This window comes from Naegleria gruberi (genome assembly GCF_000004985.1).
Source record: "Naegleria gruberi genomic scaffold NAEGRscaffold_10, whole genome shotgun sequence".
Taxonomy (NCBI): domain Eukaryota; phylum Heterolobosea; class Eutetramitea; order Acrasida; family Naegleriidae; genus Naegleria; species Naegleria gruberi.
This window is the reverse complement of record NW_003163317.1, coordinates 373109-388876: the sequence shown is the minus strand read 5'-3', so window position 1 is coordinate 388876 and position 15768 is coordinate 373109. Positions and strand designations below refer to the sequence as shown.

At 32.4% G+C, this 15768-nt stretch overlaps 6 protein-coding genes across 6 annotated transcripts; 2 read left to right on the top strand and 4 right to left on the bottom strand.

The window, feature by feature from the left end:
• Positions 1–430: 430 nt before the first annotated feature.
• NAEGRDRAFT_55677 (ammonium transporter) lies at positions 431–3033 on the bottom strand (the record flags this gene model as incomplete). Its single annotated transcript, XM_002680179.1, has 7 exons — positions 2788–3033; positions 2686–2744; positions 2562–2612; positions 2462–2479; positions 1994–2413; positions 1312–1910; positions 431–504 (listed from the first exon to the last, which is right to left on the bottom strand). The coding sequence occupies exons 1-7, from the start codon at positions 2965–2967 to the stop codon at positions 431–433; spliced, it is 1401 nt and encodes a 466-aa protein (XP_002680225.1). The 5' UTR covers positions 2968–3033.
• Positions 3034–3316: 283 nt separating this feature from the next.
• On the bottom strand, positions 3317–3976 carry NAEGRDRAFT_64523 (uncharacterized protein; the record flags this gene model as incomplete). Its single annotated transcript, XM_002680178.1, has 1 exon — positions 3317–3976. The coding sequence occupies one exon, from the start codon at positions 3974–3976 to the stop codon at positions 3317–3319; it is 660 nt and encodes a 219-aa protein (XP_002680224.1).
• A 212-nt stretch (positions 3977–4188) lies between these two features.
• Positions 4189–6291, top strand: NAEGRDRAFT_47111 (uncharacterized protein; the record flags this gene model as incomplete). The annotated part of the gene is made up of 1 exon (XM_002680317.1): positions 4189–6291. The coding sequence occupies one exon, from the start codon at positions 4189–4191 to the stop codon at positions 6289–6291; it is 2103 nt and encodes a 700-aa protein (XP_002680363.1).
• Positions 6292–7632: 1341 nt separating this feature from the next.
• On the top strand, positions 7633–9316 carry NAEGRDRAFT_78813 (uncharacterized protein; the record flags this gene model as incomplete). The annotated part of the gene is made up of 2 exons (XM_002680316.1): positions 7633–7873; positions 7900–9316. The coding sequence occupies 2 exons, from the start codon at positions 7633–7635 to the stop codon at positions 8835–8837; spliced, it is 1179 nt and encodes a 392-aa protein (XP_002680362.1). The 3' UTR covers positions 8838–9316.
• A 403-nt stretch (positions 9317–9719) lies between these two features.
• Positions 9720–10268, bottom strand: NAEGRDRAFT_31492 (ARF/SAR family small GTPase; the record flags this gene model as incomplete). Its single annotated transcript, XM_002680177.1, has 1 exon — positions 9720–10268. The coding sequence occupies one exon, from the start codon at positions 10266–10268 to the stop codon at positions 9720–9722; it is 549 nt and encodes a 182-aa protein (XP_002680223.1).
• Positions 10269–11429: 1161 nt separating this feature from the next.
• NAEGRDRAFT_64519 (uncharacterized protein) lies at positions 11430–14787 on the bottom strand (the record flags this gene model as incomplete). The annotated part of the gene is made up of 6 exons (XM_002680176.1): positions 11430–12354; positions 12398–12534; positions 12584–13140; positions 13184–13331; positions 13383–14275; positions 14313–14787. The coding sequence occupies 6 exons, from the start codon at positions 14785–14787 to the stop codon at positions 11430–11432; spliced, it is 3135 nt and encodes a 1044-aa protein (XP_002680222.1).
• Positions 14788–15768: the final 981 nt, after the last annotated feature.

Below are 15768 nucleotides of genomic sequence, written 5' to 3'. Positions count from 1 at the left end.
AAAATCAATCACCATCACAATATTTATTTAATTATTTAAAAAATAAAATCGGAATGAATTTAAAATCATTTTCAAAACAATATCATAAAATTCAAACACTTTTACATTCATCACTAAAGCTCTACACATGTTATGATATTGTAATTTATAAAGATTTAATAATTTTAGGAGGAAATAGAAAATTACATTTATTTAATAGATTTACTAGTAAATATAAAAAATCAATTAATACTTTAATATCGACACATGGTATGCATATATATGAATCATTTCTATTAATGACAGGTGTTGATACAGATGGTCATTCAAAGTGTTTTAAATTTGATTTAAATATTTTATTAACGAATGAGGAAGATGATGGATTAATTTGGAAAACTCAAGTTGGTATTTTACAAAGTTCTTGGGGCGTATCAGTTTTGGATAATTTGGTTTATGTTGTTGATTTATCTATTTTTGCATTTGATATTGAAAATGGTGAAAGAGTAAGCGATCCAATATTTGTACCTGAAATGGATATTGGAAGTGGTTTTGGAATTGTTTTCACACCAGAAAGAGAAATGGTATTATCTAGAACATCATTCTTTGCATTAGAAGCATCGAGTCCACTAGAAATGTATAAAATTAATGAACAAGATGGAAAGTGGTACCTTATTAATAAGCCAGACACAACTTTAATGGATAGAGGTTCTTATGGAATTTTCTATGAAAAATCAACAGATTTAATTTATCAAGTTGACAGAAAAGCAAAGAGAGTTAACATGTTTCAAAAACAATTTGAAAAATTAATTCGTGTAGATTTATCATTTCCACTCGATACTATTTATCATTATGCAATTGCTATTGATGAAAAAACAGGTCAATTAATTCTACCAATAGTTGATGGATCAGCTCAAATCTTTAATTAATCAGTTAGTTTATTTTTTATAATGTTTGAAATTAAACACATAATTTCTACTTAAACATTAGTTTGTGGTGTTTCAACATTAATGTTTTCAGCAGTGATATTTTCTTTCAATTCAACATCCTTTTCGGTAGCGACATCCTTATCTTCAGTAGCAACAGGAGTTTCTTGGGTAGTAGCGTTATTGGTGGTTTCAACTGGAGTGGCAGTAGCAACAGTTTGTGCTTCAATTGGCTTATTTTCCTTCAATTCAACATCATTCTTATCTTGGGTTGATTCAGACTTCTTTGGTGTAGCACCCTTCAATTCTTCAGCAATCTTTTGCTTTTTCTTTTCCTTTTGGAATTCAACAAATTCAACCCAATTCTTGAAACTTTCATCCAAATCTTCTTGATTAATATTAGCATAACCATCAACATCATGCAAAGCAACATCTATTCCAGCCTTTTCTTGTTTTTCAGAAATTCTGAAACCAAAACCTCTTGGAATGAATCTCATAATAATGAACAATGGAATACACCAAGCAGCACCCCAAGCAATAACAACAACAGCACCCAAGAATTGCATACCAAATTGTTCACCGTTACCCCAGAACAATGAACCAGTTGAAACAACATTATAAGCAGCAGAAACACCACGTGGTGATGAGAAGATACCAGCAGCAATTAAACCCCACAAACCACAACCACCATGGACTGGAACAGCATCCAAAGGATCATCAATCTTTAATTTTCTCAAAAGGAATGAAAGTCCAATATAAATAGGAGCAGCAATAATACCAATACAAACAGCTCCCCAAGGTTCAACAGTAGCACAACCAGCTGTAACAGCAACGAGACCAGCCAAAACACAATTTTGAAGATTACCAGCATCCCATACTAGGAATTTTGGAATACACAATCTAATGAAAGCACCAGTAAGACCAGCAGATGCAGCAGCTAAAACAGTATTTACTGTAGCCTTAGCAGCAACAATAGACATTCCATTAGAAATGGCAGTAGTAGAACCTCTGTGAATGAATTATTATTATAAAATTAATATTATTATCATTAATTGGTTAAATGAATTAAGGTAATTAAGGGAAATACTTACGGATTGAAACCAAACCAACCCAAGAACAATAACAAGGTACCCAAGAATTGGAAAGGAATATTGTGAGGCTTGAAGTAATTTTCATTCTTCTTAACCCATCTTCCCTTTCTTGGACCCATAATAACAGCACCACAGAGAGAGGCAACACCTCCCAAAAGGTGAACAACAGCACAACCAGCAAAATCAATAACTCCCAATGATCCAGGTCCTTCAATATCCTTCTTTAATGGAGACAACCAACCAGAAGTAGACCAGAACCAGTGAGCAACAACTGGATAAATCCAACCAGCAAAGATGGCAGCATAAATCAAATAACCATGAGTAGTGGTTCTTTCAGAAATAGCACCTGATAAAATTGTTGTAGTATCAGCAACGAAGGCCCATTCAAAGACCCAAATATGCCATGATTTATATGAACTCCTAAATAATAATTAATATCACAAGCCTTGTGGTTTGAAAAACACTTACCAAGCAGTAACGAAATCACATATTATTAATATTAATGAAAATATTATATCAAATAGGAGTAATTATTTCAGAATTTTGATGAGGACTTTTAAAAACTTACGCATTGCCTATAAAACCGTTTCTTGTTCCTGATGTGGTATCGTCACCAAAACTGTTATAGTGGATGGCATCAATCATCAGCAAGTGGATTACAATTTCTTCATCAAATAATTATTATTACTTACGCCAAACCATATCCTAGAATCCACCAAGCAATAGTGACCATACAAGTTCCTAATAAATTCTGAATTGGTTAGTATGCCATTATTTCATTGTTATTTACTAACCTTTGTTAAAATATTAACCACAGAGGTGCTTCTAACAGACCCGGCTTCCAAAAAAGAAAAACCAGTCTGCATAAGGAAGACCATCATGGTACATACCAACACCCACAAGGTATCCATGTCTGTGTGTGTTTGTGCAATCGCTGCTTCCAACGAAGCAATAGTAGTATTAGACGAGCTCATCGTGCCCTGTTTATTTCAAAGTAGTCTTCACTTGGGATGAAAAAGAGAACGTGAACGACGCTTAGTTCAATTTTTTTGTTTCAAACTTTGCGGCATTTTCAAGGATGATACGATGCTACGGCTGTTTTAGGTGATTGGCGCCAAAAGGCAAGAAAAACGGTCTGATCATTACAAAAAGGCTTTAGAGTGTAAGGGGAACTAGAAGAACAAGCACCATTAAAGGCGCACAACCATGTTTAATTTTCTAAATCAAGTGGTGAGGAGTTCAGTAGGTGTTAAGGACGGCATCATATTTGGCTATTTAATTTGTAAAGCTAAATCAATTGAATATTAACATTAATAAGGGAGTTTAATCAAGCTCAATACCAACATACCAACCACCAAGCACAGCATCTATTTCTGTTTTGGCTGCTAAAGGAGTTGTCCAACCACAATAACCACCACCTGTCAATTTAATTTTCTTATTATGTTTCTCAAATTTCCATGATCCGTTGCTTGCACAGCCATCATGATGGAATTTAGCATTGAATTTAAATCTTGTGCCAGTTAGATCACAACAAGCTTTAGCATCATCACATCCAGGTGATTCGCATCCAAAACAACTTGCATAAGGTATTTGAGTCTCACTTTCAGGGTGGTGGGAACATCTTCCTGTTGATCTAGTGAAACGATAATCAGATGTATGGATAAGCATTGTCTTTGGATCAACCCTCAATTTAAACCATCTAGTAATCACGTCTGTATTCCCAGGATGAGGCCAATCCATCCTATGTGGTATTTTGTATGTTGAATAGTTTGTATCAAATTGGACAAGGCTTATGTAGTATTGATTTGGTTTTCCTTGATATAATTTAATAGTAGCTTTCGGAAAGTTGACCATTTGATATCTGTAGTCATAACAAATTGTTTTCAGAGATTTACAGGTTAGCATCAATGATCTCCATGTCTTGTCATCATCTTCAATCATTAAAAAGATGGTGAGAAGAATTTCATCAGGCAATTCAAGCATTTTATTTTATGTAATTTCTTAAACCAATTTTTATGAACTTTTGAAATCTCTCTGATGAACCATTTTTTAAGAAACATTTGGGGTTTTTAAGAACTGCATGAGATTATCCAACAATTTTCTGGGCTGGATTTTGATTAATAGCCACATTCTAATAAGCCAAGTTGACAATGCAACGAATTTCCATATAAAAGTGGAAACTAAAAATCAAAAAAATGACAAGACACCAAAGCAAAGAATCGTTGGTGGCAGAGTTATACTATGCAGCAAATTCCTTCCCGAGTGCACATAAATTTGAAGTATTAGTATTAGATGAGAGACATCTTTATTCTAGTGAATGTCTTGTTAGTCGTCCATTATCAAATCATCCTTCCTATAATTTAAAAAATTATGATAGATATTCTAATGATGAAATTAGATATTATAGTCCTATTCAGATATTTTTATTTGATCAATGTGCAAAAGGAAGTGTTTTAGAGATTAGTCAAATTGATTTTGTTGATATTAACAGTAAGAATCAGATTCGAGCTTGGCAGTCAACTAATATTCGAAGTGATTGTTTAGGATTAGAGAGGATTAATAGAATGTTGAATAATGTAACCACCCATTGGATAACTATGGATATAAAAACACTTTCAAATCAGAAATATGATCAACTTGAGATTACAAAGAGTGAAATGTTGGTAGATTTACCAATTGAAATCAAATATGAAATAATCACATTCATTCCAACTTATTCAAAACCAGAAAGAATCAAAATGATGGAAAGAAATGTGAAAATAACTTGTGAGCAAATGGGCATTAGCCAAGATGAATTTTATGAAAAACATTGTGATGATGATTGTAATACTAGACTATGGGAAAAGAAATTAAATCCAGCCTGTATGAAAAGAGTGGATAATGAATTTATGACTTGTGTCAAGATGAGATTGATTAATAGAGAATATGCTTTAATGATGAAAAAACGAATTTTACAATTGGATACTCTATATATTTATGATGATGATTTTGGAGAAAGAAAATATGTTAGAGCTAGTTTAGAATTATCAAAAAGAGAATTTATGAAAAATCCCTTAACTGATTCATTGTACATTATGCATCCTAAAATTAATAGAAAAGATCTTTGCCTTACTAATTATAACAAACTTAGATACATTCGATGTGCTCCAATTTTGAATGAAATAAGCGAGGTATATTCTCTCAACCATTTCTCAGCTTTTGGATTGAAAGAAGTACGAATTCCATTGATGAATAGAATTGATTTTTGTGACAATAGAAAAGAATTGAAAATTTATAGACCAACAGTAATGATACAAGATTTAGTAGACTTAAGAGGATTATTCGAACAAAAATTGGATATCTACTGTTTATTTGTTGATGCAAGAATTACTCTTAGATTTGTTGAGTATTTCAACAATTCAGAGAGCTACCAAATTACTCTTCACAAAAGAGATTTTTGTAAGAGAATTAGCTATGAGGAAGAGGGCAAACCCGTTATTGAAGTGAATTTGTTTGAATTGACTGAATATCATCCACTAATGTTCTCACAAATGACCAGTGAACATTCGTTTTACCGTTTAGATCTTTCAAATATGAAAAAAATGTTGGACTCTATTTTCAAACATGGACATTCCTTATTTGAATGTTATATACCTGAATTGCATTATTTTTATACTGCTTTTGAAGCTCCAACATTCTTACAACCTTACACTAATTATCTTCGAAGTACTTTTCAAAAATATACTCTTGATTTTAAACCATGTTTGGATTTTAATTTCGACCCAATTACTAAAATGGAAAAATATAGAGCTATTGATGTACTTAGAAACTCTCTCTCCTTCAACAAAAACAATGCTGAAGATTATTGTATCATAATATTGGATAAGGCTTGGATAATTTTTAAGGATAACAATAACTTGAGAAGTTATTTCTTTAGACCCTATTTGTCCTTTTTGAATACTTATCAACTTTTTTCTCATATCACAGGGGATGATTTTGGAATAGATTGCATGGAAGAAGAAGAGCTTGCCTATCAAGATGAACATGGTTCAACACTTCTTCATCAGTTTGCAAGTGATAAATTTGATTTGGATTATGAGGTTGTAGAAGAAATATTGGAATGCTATCCAAATTTATTGAGTATTTGCAATAATGAAGGACAAATGCCGAGTGAAGTATCAGGAGCAGGACAAAAATTTATTTCACATATTATGGAGAGGAACGAAATTGTTGTAAACGAAAAGTGGTATAGAATCAACCCCTACGAAAAACCAAATAAGAAACAAAAACGAATTGACTATTTTCTAAATGTAAAGTAAATTATGTTATTGTTAAAGTATTTGCTTTAATGTTTGTGTTCCCACTCATTTTTGAAAGTGAGTAAATCTCTTTCATTTGGTTCCCACCAATTTAATTCTGAATGAGGAGCTGCACAAGATTCATCACCACAATGATAATGATGGTGGTGATCCCCTAATTGATCGTACTCTTGGTAATATCCAAGACCAGAACGAGGATCATCTTCATGAGATGCTACATTTCTTCCCAACAATCCTGTTGTGAACTTATCACGACTTAAAACGTCGTTTAATAATTTTTGGTCTTCTGATAATCTTGGAATCATTTGATTAAGAATTGCAGTTGAAATCATGTAGTTTTGAGCCTTCTTGTCATTTTCAGAAAGAATTTCTTTCATTGACAAATATAAAGGTAAGTAAAGTTGATAATTTGGTCTTAATCCATGTTTATCCTCCAAGTCAACAATAAAATTGAAACATTCATCAAATTTCTCATTTTCAATAAAACAATTCACAATATCTCTATATGTTTTGTAATCTAATGTAAATTTAAATTGACTATGAACACTGTTAACCAAATGTAAAGCAAATGGTAAATAGCCAAAATAACATGAAATATTAATTAATTCCAAATAAACTCCTAAATTATTCTTCTCTTCTCCTTTCTTTAAAGTTTCCGATAGTTTAGCAAGTGAATTAATAAGAGTGACATCATGAATTGTATTCTTTGTTGATCCTCTTCTAGTCTTGGATACATATTGATAGATTAGTCTATCTAATTCTTTCAAGTATTTACTTGATCCTTTTGGAAGATGAGATGGCACTTTATTTCTAATAATTTCCCAAGATTTAATTTCCATATCATTAATTTCGGAATTATCCGATGCAAATAATTTACTATTATGAGTAGCAAAATGTTGTTGTTGTACAACTACTCTTGTAATTAACAAGTTATTATTCATCATGTAATTATTTAAAATATTGGAAGGCTTCTTATTGAGGCATGATGATTGCCTAGCCATGAATTGAAATAACTGTGCAGTGGATCTTCTCATTTTTTTTCTTTTAAATTTTTCATTTCCATCCAATCAATTAACAGATAAAATCCTAACGAAAATTTATTAAACACATCAAGTCAAAAGTAAATATATTAAAATATTAAAATATTTAATTGTGTGTTTCAATACAATGTAATCTTTAAGGAACAATGAAATTAGCAGTATTTGAAAAACAATAAAATTTCGGAAGTTGAGCTCGAAGGAATCTTTCGGAAGTATAGGAAACCAATTTCCTATTCTAATAATAAATATTCTGTTCAAAAAGTGAATTCGTTCAAATTCAACCAACAACTCAAAAAAACAAATGCCCAAAAGCACATCACGTGGTGGTAGCACAAATACACTGCAGCAACAACAACAATCAGATGATTCAGAGCAATCAACAACAACAACTTCACCTCCCGATAATGATACCAACAATACAAAAAACAAACGTGTCGTTAAAACACCCTATACTAAAAGAGCCTGTATAAGTTGCCACAAGGCTAAAGTTAAATGTTCTCATGAGAGACCATGTCAGAGATGTATTACCAAACATATTGAATGTGTTGATTATGTTCCTGTTCAACAGCAACAGCAACAGCAGCAACAACAACATCAACAACACAACAACAATTAGCCTTGATTCCTAATCACCAATTTTGTCCCATGATTTTACTTCCAACAACAGCTGGAGGAGTTGGTGCTTTTAATGCAGCAGCCATGTTTCATCATCATAATTTAGTAATGCCAACAACAACAGGAGCTGGTTCTAATCCAGCTGCACTTGCACTTCAACCAACAACAACCACTAGTACTAGTACAGGCTCATCTACAAATTTTGTGAATGGTTATCCTGCCTCTTCTTTGGCAGCAGCAAGTTTCAATCAAATTGTTGATGTAACCGATTCAATAAATAACAACCATCATACTACAACATCATTGGTCACTACACCTTCTTCATCATCATCAAATTTATTAAATAATTATCATCATTATCATCAAAATAATAGTGGTGGTGCTGATTTAATGATGATGGATGGAAATGTTGGAGATGATTCACCATTCCTTTCTAAACATTCACCTGGATTGTTTTTCAATGAACATAGCATGAATGATGACCTTTTTTCAACTTCTCCACTTCCTCATCATAATTCTGGTCATAACTCAACTGGATTTAATCATCGTTCAATTATTAATGATGAAGGTATTGACGAATCCATTGTTGCTTCTGAATTGGTTAAAGATGATGAGGAAATTAATCAAGCTGATAGTACAAGTTTAGTTGACAATTCCACAGCTATGGAGCTTCAACCATACAAGTCAAATCCTTCAATTCATCATAATAATAATAATGATATTACTCATTTGGGTAATTTAATATGTATGGTACTTCAAAGACAGGACAAACAAGCTAGAGATTTGAAAGAATTGAAAGATGACATTATTGAGATTAAGAAATATCTCATGCCAAAAGGTTCAAATAATAATAATGGAAGAAAATCATCTGCCTTAAGACCAATTGATTGAATGAAGAGATTAGAATAAGTTATTGGCTTGGAATAATTTTGAAACAGTTGGTACTGATGATGTAGAATATAGCCTCAATGAAAAGGTTGAATTCAAAACATCTATCTAGAGAATGGAGAACATAAATTTTATTTTTTGACAATTTTTCTTCGCGTTCAATTACAATGAAGAATACTGATAAGTGAAGAAACAATAATTAGAATATTCTTCTTAAGAAAATCAATGGAGAAAAAATTTGAAATCTTGGAAATAGTTTTTCATTTTGTAATTTTAGACGGGAAGCCTGCCAGGAATATGGCGACAATCCCGCTACAGTCTTTGACTGTATGAACGGTGAAGGCAACGAATCTATTGATTGTTGGTTCAGTAAGTTTGTTGTTTTGAAAAGCTTGCTACGTGACCATTTATTTATCATCTTTGAATTTTATCTATTTAGAAAGAGAAACTTGTGGTTGATAAATAAACGATCAAATTTATCCAAAACAAAAAAACAATTTTAACAATAATCAAAATACCAACTCCACCTCCACCAGCTAACATTGTTCCAATCAAGAAGTGTAGAAGAGCAACAATTCTCTGCCTATGAACTAGCACAACTTTCGGCAGTTTCTGCTATGGTTCAAGGTGAAATTAAAGGAATTCCATTGGGTGCCAAGGTTACCGCCAAGAAACCAACCAAGGAATGCATTGATGTAAGAGAAGCCGTAGGACAACAAATTTCTCAAGTTGTCTTAAATTCGAGTCAAAGTGCTGATGATTTTTGACCAATTCTACATTTGCATTGTGGGAATTGTTGTGCAATAATGGATTCGAATTGAAGGAGGCTAATATGATGACAATCCTATTTGACAAGTTTGAATTATGAGATATCAATGTTTTCATTTATAATTTACTGGATAACCAATCCAAACCTTCGAATAATCCAGTGCCAGACAGGGCACTACATGGTTGTATAAACCATTCTTGCTTAATCTCGTGTAATTTCAAAGTATTGACCATATCTTTAACATTGGCAGCTCTTGGCAAATCTTGCTTATTAGCCCACACCAATAACTTGGCATCTTTCAACAGATCATCCTGCATAACTTCCCGTAAGGTTTCGGCAGCTTCTTTAAATCTCTCATTATCATTGGAATCGACAATGAAAATGATAGCATTCGTCGATTGATAATAGTGTCTCCATAACTTTCTAATCTTATCCTGACCACCAATATCAAACACTCTAAAAGTTACCTTCTTATATTGTAACACTTCAGCATTGAAACCAATGGTTGGAATGGTGCTGACATTTTCATCTAATTGAATCTTATATAGAGCTGAAGTTTTACCAGCTGCATCCAAACCAAGGAATAGAATCTTGGCTTCCTTATTTTCGAATAAACCTCTGAGCCATCCAGAGAAGAATTGACCAATCTTTTTGAAAAAGTCCATTTTGTTTGAGTTGTTAGAATTGTTATAAGTTGTTAGTTGAATTGCTTGTTTGCAAATTGTCTTTTTTTTCCAAGAATATCATTCAATGTGCATTATTTGAATGAAAATGTGTCTTCATTATCAGCATTTTAATTTCGGAGATGTTGACATCATACTTTTTGTAATGATGATGAAAATTTCGTCATCATGCTTAAAAATAGATAGAAGAATTGTAAAATGAACCATGAAAACATTATGTGAACTTTAAAAACACTTTCTACGTATGATCCAACCTCTTCATATGGCAAACATTGCTCTTAAGAATATTAGGAAGTGAAGTGCAAATTAAAATTTTTACAGAGGTAAAAAGGCATGGGTTTCACCAACACTTCAGATAAATGAGCTGATAGTGATGTTAGAATTACACTACACGCTCAAATTTAGTAAGTGTTCACAATCTCTCTAACCTTCAGATTGTTTAAACACAGGTAATGTTCACTGCCTTATGGTTAATTCTTTTTTTTAAAACAGACTTGAAATCATTTCCACTTATTCAGAAAGGACATTGGTCTAAGGTGAATTAAGGAATTTTTTCAATATGAATGTAATGTAATGTTACAGTCATCATTCACTGGTGGTTTTTCAATCACAGGCAAAACTCTCGTTCATACCTTGGGTACACTTTTACAAACAAATTGATCCCCGGTCACTAAACCAACAAACAAAAATATTGGAACTATGAACACTTCTTAAAAAGGATTGAATCCCAACACTCTCATTTTTTTTCTCAAACCACATCTCTTCCAATACTCAATCAAGTCAACAAAAGAAATTAGAAATATTTATCATCAACTTCCTCTTAAATCTAAAAGACTACAGCACCACAGGTTCCCAAGTTGTCTCCAACCTCAGTACTGATATGGCTAGACGATGCTTAACTTCTCAAATCGGACGGGATGAGGTGTATTCATCGTGATATGGCCGTAGCCATTCATCTTAATACAATCAATAAAAAGAAGGAGTTTGTGACCTTGAGTAGTGCTGGGAGTGGTCCAGGTTCTTCATCTTCTTTGGAAATTAATCCATACCATCACAAACCTTCACAAGATGGCACATCTTAATATTTACAAAATACACCACTTCTTCAATTCGGATTCACTTTCAATTTGATACTCGAGTTTTTTATTTTTCTTCTACATCCAAAACTTCGTGTATATCTGTGACTGTGTCTGAAGTCGACTTGACGTAAATTGAAGAATCAGAAGTTCTGAATACTCTATAACGACGCCATCCACTGCCTGAAGGTACCTGCATTGTATCGAAATTAATGATTTTACCATTATTTAACACATATTCTTCCTGACCTCCCTTATTATAGAGTCTGTAAGCAGTTTCGACTTTTTTGGATTCTTCTGCATTCAGAGTTGTTCTATATCCTCTTCCTGATATATGCCAAATATATTTACTCATCTTTTTCTTTCCTTGTGCTTTGCACTCAGTTTCAGCATGAGTATATGCATCTTTGAAAAAGTTCAGTTTGTGTGGATGGAAACTTCCTACAACATATTGACGACCTGGGTCATAGGTTATCCATTCCAAGTGTAGTGGCAGGTCACTTTTTGGTTGTGTTGTTGAAATTATTTCATTAATGTTATTTAACGAATATTCAAAGAATAATTTCTTTTTGGCTTCTTCAATAAGATATTCTGTCCTGCTGTTAATATGTTCGAAATATTGACTAGCTGTAACAAACTGTTGTTCATTTGAACCAAAGAAGTAACGACGTGAAACATTGACTTGCACATAGTCATGGTATTTGGACTTGGAGATCATTTTTTCAGCAGAGTCAACATCCTTTCCTCCTCCAATACTTTTAAGGCCAGCTCTAAATTTTGAATGCTTATAAGAGTGTCTGAGAAGGAGAATTTTTGCAAGACCAGTCACATTGCTAAGCTTTGCCACCGTTTTTGGTTGAACATATCTTCTTCTATTTGGTTTATAAAAGCAATCCGTAATTAAAAGATCGTTCTGGATACGTTTTTCATCAAACCCAGCCACACCTATTCTAAAACCTCTTAGTGCATATTTTGCGAGTCTTAGTTCGTATCTAAATTGACAATGTTACATAGTACAATTATAATGATACTTACGTAGTTGATTGACGATCTGGATCCACAATATTACATCTTGTTTTGATTGCTTGAATGGCTCTTGGTAACGCATAGACTTGAGAGCCATCAAAGCCAACACAACAGCAATTCACATCAAAACCCATTAACACTTCAGCCTTTTGTTTACCAAAAGATTTGTAAATTCTCAAAATTATTAAAACTTACTGGAGCTTTGTAAATTCTCAAAATCACTTGCACTGTTCTTACAGAGCTAATAAATTTAAATGTAATAGCATTTTCAGTTCTAAGCAACAAGATATCTTCATGGCTCTCTTCTCCTGTTTTTCTTGCGTAATTTGGAATGTCAGCTAAATTCTTTTTAAATAAATTATAAAGGTAGACTATTTTGTTTTCAGCTTCCTTTTCATTTAATCCATAGAGGAATAAATCAATATCACTATTTTTCCAATATGATTTTTGGAAATATTCGAAAAGTTGTTTGTCTAAATCTTTTTCTTTTTCTTGTGTTACATTGCCGAAGAATGAGTAATGGGAAACTGGCTCACTTTCTTCAGAAGATGAAGATGTAAAATAACCATCTGTATCTACTTGATCTTGATCAGATTCAGAACCATCATCTTCTTCATATAATATCTTTTTTTTTGGCTTTTCTATGCTAATAGGTGTGGAGAATCTGCTTCTAAACCTCCTGTTCCTATTGGATTCTATCAAGTCCTCTCTTTCAAGATCAGCTTTTAACATACAAGCCAAAATACCACCACCTAATTTAAATATTAAGTATTATAGAATTGAAGTGATACATACCAGCAACAAACACATTTGACCAATCCATGTCCTTAAAGATGCCACATGTTAAGGCATTAAATTGCGTGAAAAATTCTGCTCTTGTAGAGCAGAGTTTTGGGACTGGAGGAAGCAATAAATTTGAAAACTCATTGATAAGCTCAGAAGCCTAAAAGGAAAAATACAAAAATTACAATTATGAAAAATACAAAATACTTACCTCAATTGGATTTTCAAAGTCAAAGATCATAGGAACAGTTTGAGGGGGATCACATTGATCGAACAATGTTCTTGTGGCGTGTTCGCTACCGAATACATTAACCAAATGAATGTAAGGATCAGCTAAAATTGGATTTTCTCTTTCTGAGACATAAAGATTTCTCAAAAAGTCTTCGTCCTTCTTGATTTTAAGATTTTCAGCACCAACATCCTCAATAGGATATCGAAGAGGATCTAAAAATTCCAAAAGTCCCTTAAGTTTAAACTCTCTGGCTTCCTTGTAAACAAGTTTTCTCTTTGATATGTCTTTTGGGACAGAGTTAAACGTGGCACTCTCCAAAAATTCAAAGACAACAGAGAATATTTCACTATCTCTGTCAAGGAAAATTTCATTATTGGAGCTTGCAAGAGCAAGTTGTGGAAAGATGCTTTCTGTGTGCACAAGTAACTTTTCAATACCACAGACAAATTTCACACCTCTAACATTGAAAGTAATTGGTTCTTTTTTGAGAGAGGCTTCCCTTTGTCTAAGCTCTTCTCTTTCCTTTTCTATCTCATCCTCAGTCTTTTTCATAAATTCATCCATAACTGTCTTTTCCTGTAGAGTAAGTTGTTTGAACTTTTCCAACCATTTTTCATCACTTGCATCTTGGTCAGAATCGAGATTAGTTTTCTTTGAAACTGGTTTAGGTTTTACTACTTCGTCGACCATTTCATTATTTGATTCATTAGGTTTGTTATTATTTTGGTCAGCATTGAATTCTTTAATTAGATTTGCAATTTTGGCACTCAACTTGCCTGTACCAAAGTAATCAGATTCCACCAATAATTCCTTTAACTTTTCAATATTTTCTTCATTAGAATTTTCCCAAAGACCAACATAATTTGTACTTCCTAAAAAAGATCAAAAAGAACTATTTCTAAAACATACCTGTACGAATGTGTTCTAAAATTATTGGAAAATACTCTGGATTACTATCATTCAACAAAATACATCCATTCTCATCAGTGTCAACCTTAAAATCAGAATTCAACATGGTCTTGATCATGTTATCTCTCTTATTGAGAGTAGACATTGAAGTGATGAACATTTTCCCTCCAACCATCAATTTAATAATATTTTCACCCGATTGCAAAATTTCCTTCACCTTGTTATTATGATACGCACTATTACTACTGCTACTATTATCTTTTCCTGCCTTTTCCAATACTTCAAGTTCCCTTCTCTTTTGTTGATTCTTTCTACGTTCTTCATCAATTTTATAGAGTGCATCAATTCTAACTTTCTCTAATTCTTCTCTATCGATGATATATTGCGGATCATGAGATGATCTACGTGGCAGAGTTTCATCCCCCGCGGCAGATGTGTAATCCTCAGCCTTTCTCTTCTTGGCTTGTTGAAGCATTTTTTTTAACTTGTCATTTTAAAAATTTCTTACAGGTAAAGGATTTTGTAATCAACTAAAAAATTAACTTGATTTTTAAAAAATGGGTTTTGATAGCGAAAGTGAGGAGAGTTATCATTCCTCATCATCGGAATCATACTCCCCCATTGGTAGTAGCTATAATTCCAACAATTTTCGAAAGAAAAGTAAAGCAACTAAACGTATACTTGATGAACAAGAAATTTCACCTGTTCCGAAGAAAACAAAAACTTTTGAATATGTAAATATACTAGATCTAATTCCTGATGATGTACTATTTCATAGTATTCTTTTATTTCTACCACTTGGGAAATTATTAAAAATTAGGCTTGTTTGTAAATATTTGGATAGATTGATTTTGACAAAATGGTTATCCGAATCAAATTGTAAATTTATTCCGATTTTAAAATCACAACAACATAATATTCGCTATTGTTGTGATTTTACAAATGTGATGGTGGAATTCGCACCAGCTCAAGAATTATTGAAATTTTATTCCAAGTTTCAAAATGTGATGAATTTATATGGCAAAGATTTAATTGATTGTTATTTGATGAAAGATGTTCCCTTCACAAGATTGGAATCACTTTATTTAATTAGATGTAATTTGGGTGGAGCTGATGCTTTACTTTTATTTCAATCCAATCATTTATCAAATTTGAAAACAATTTGTATAGATAACAATCGCTTGAGAGGTGATGGAAATTTTAATTTAATTCTCAATAGAAATAATTTCCCAAAACTTGAAACATTATCAGTAACTTCAAATTATCTTTCAGATGATTGTACTGTTCTATTTAGAAATGAAAATGTTTCAAATCTTCCAATTAATTTTCACACTTTAATTATTGATGATAATAAGATAACAAGTGCTGGACAATTCACATTACTTACAAATGAAAAATTAAGAATATTATCCATTGATGGAAAAAATAATAACTATTTCCATTTTACTGAACCTTT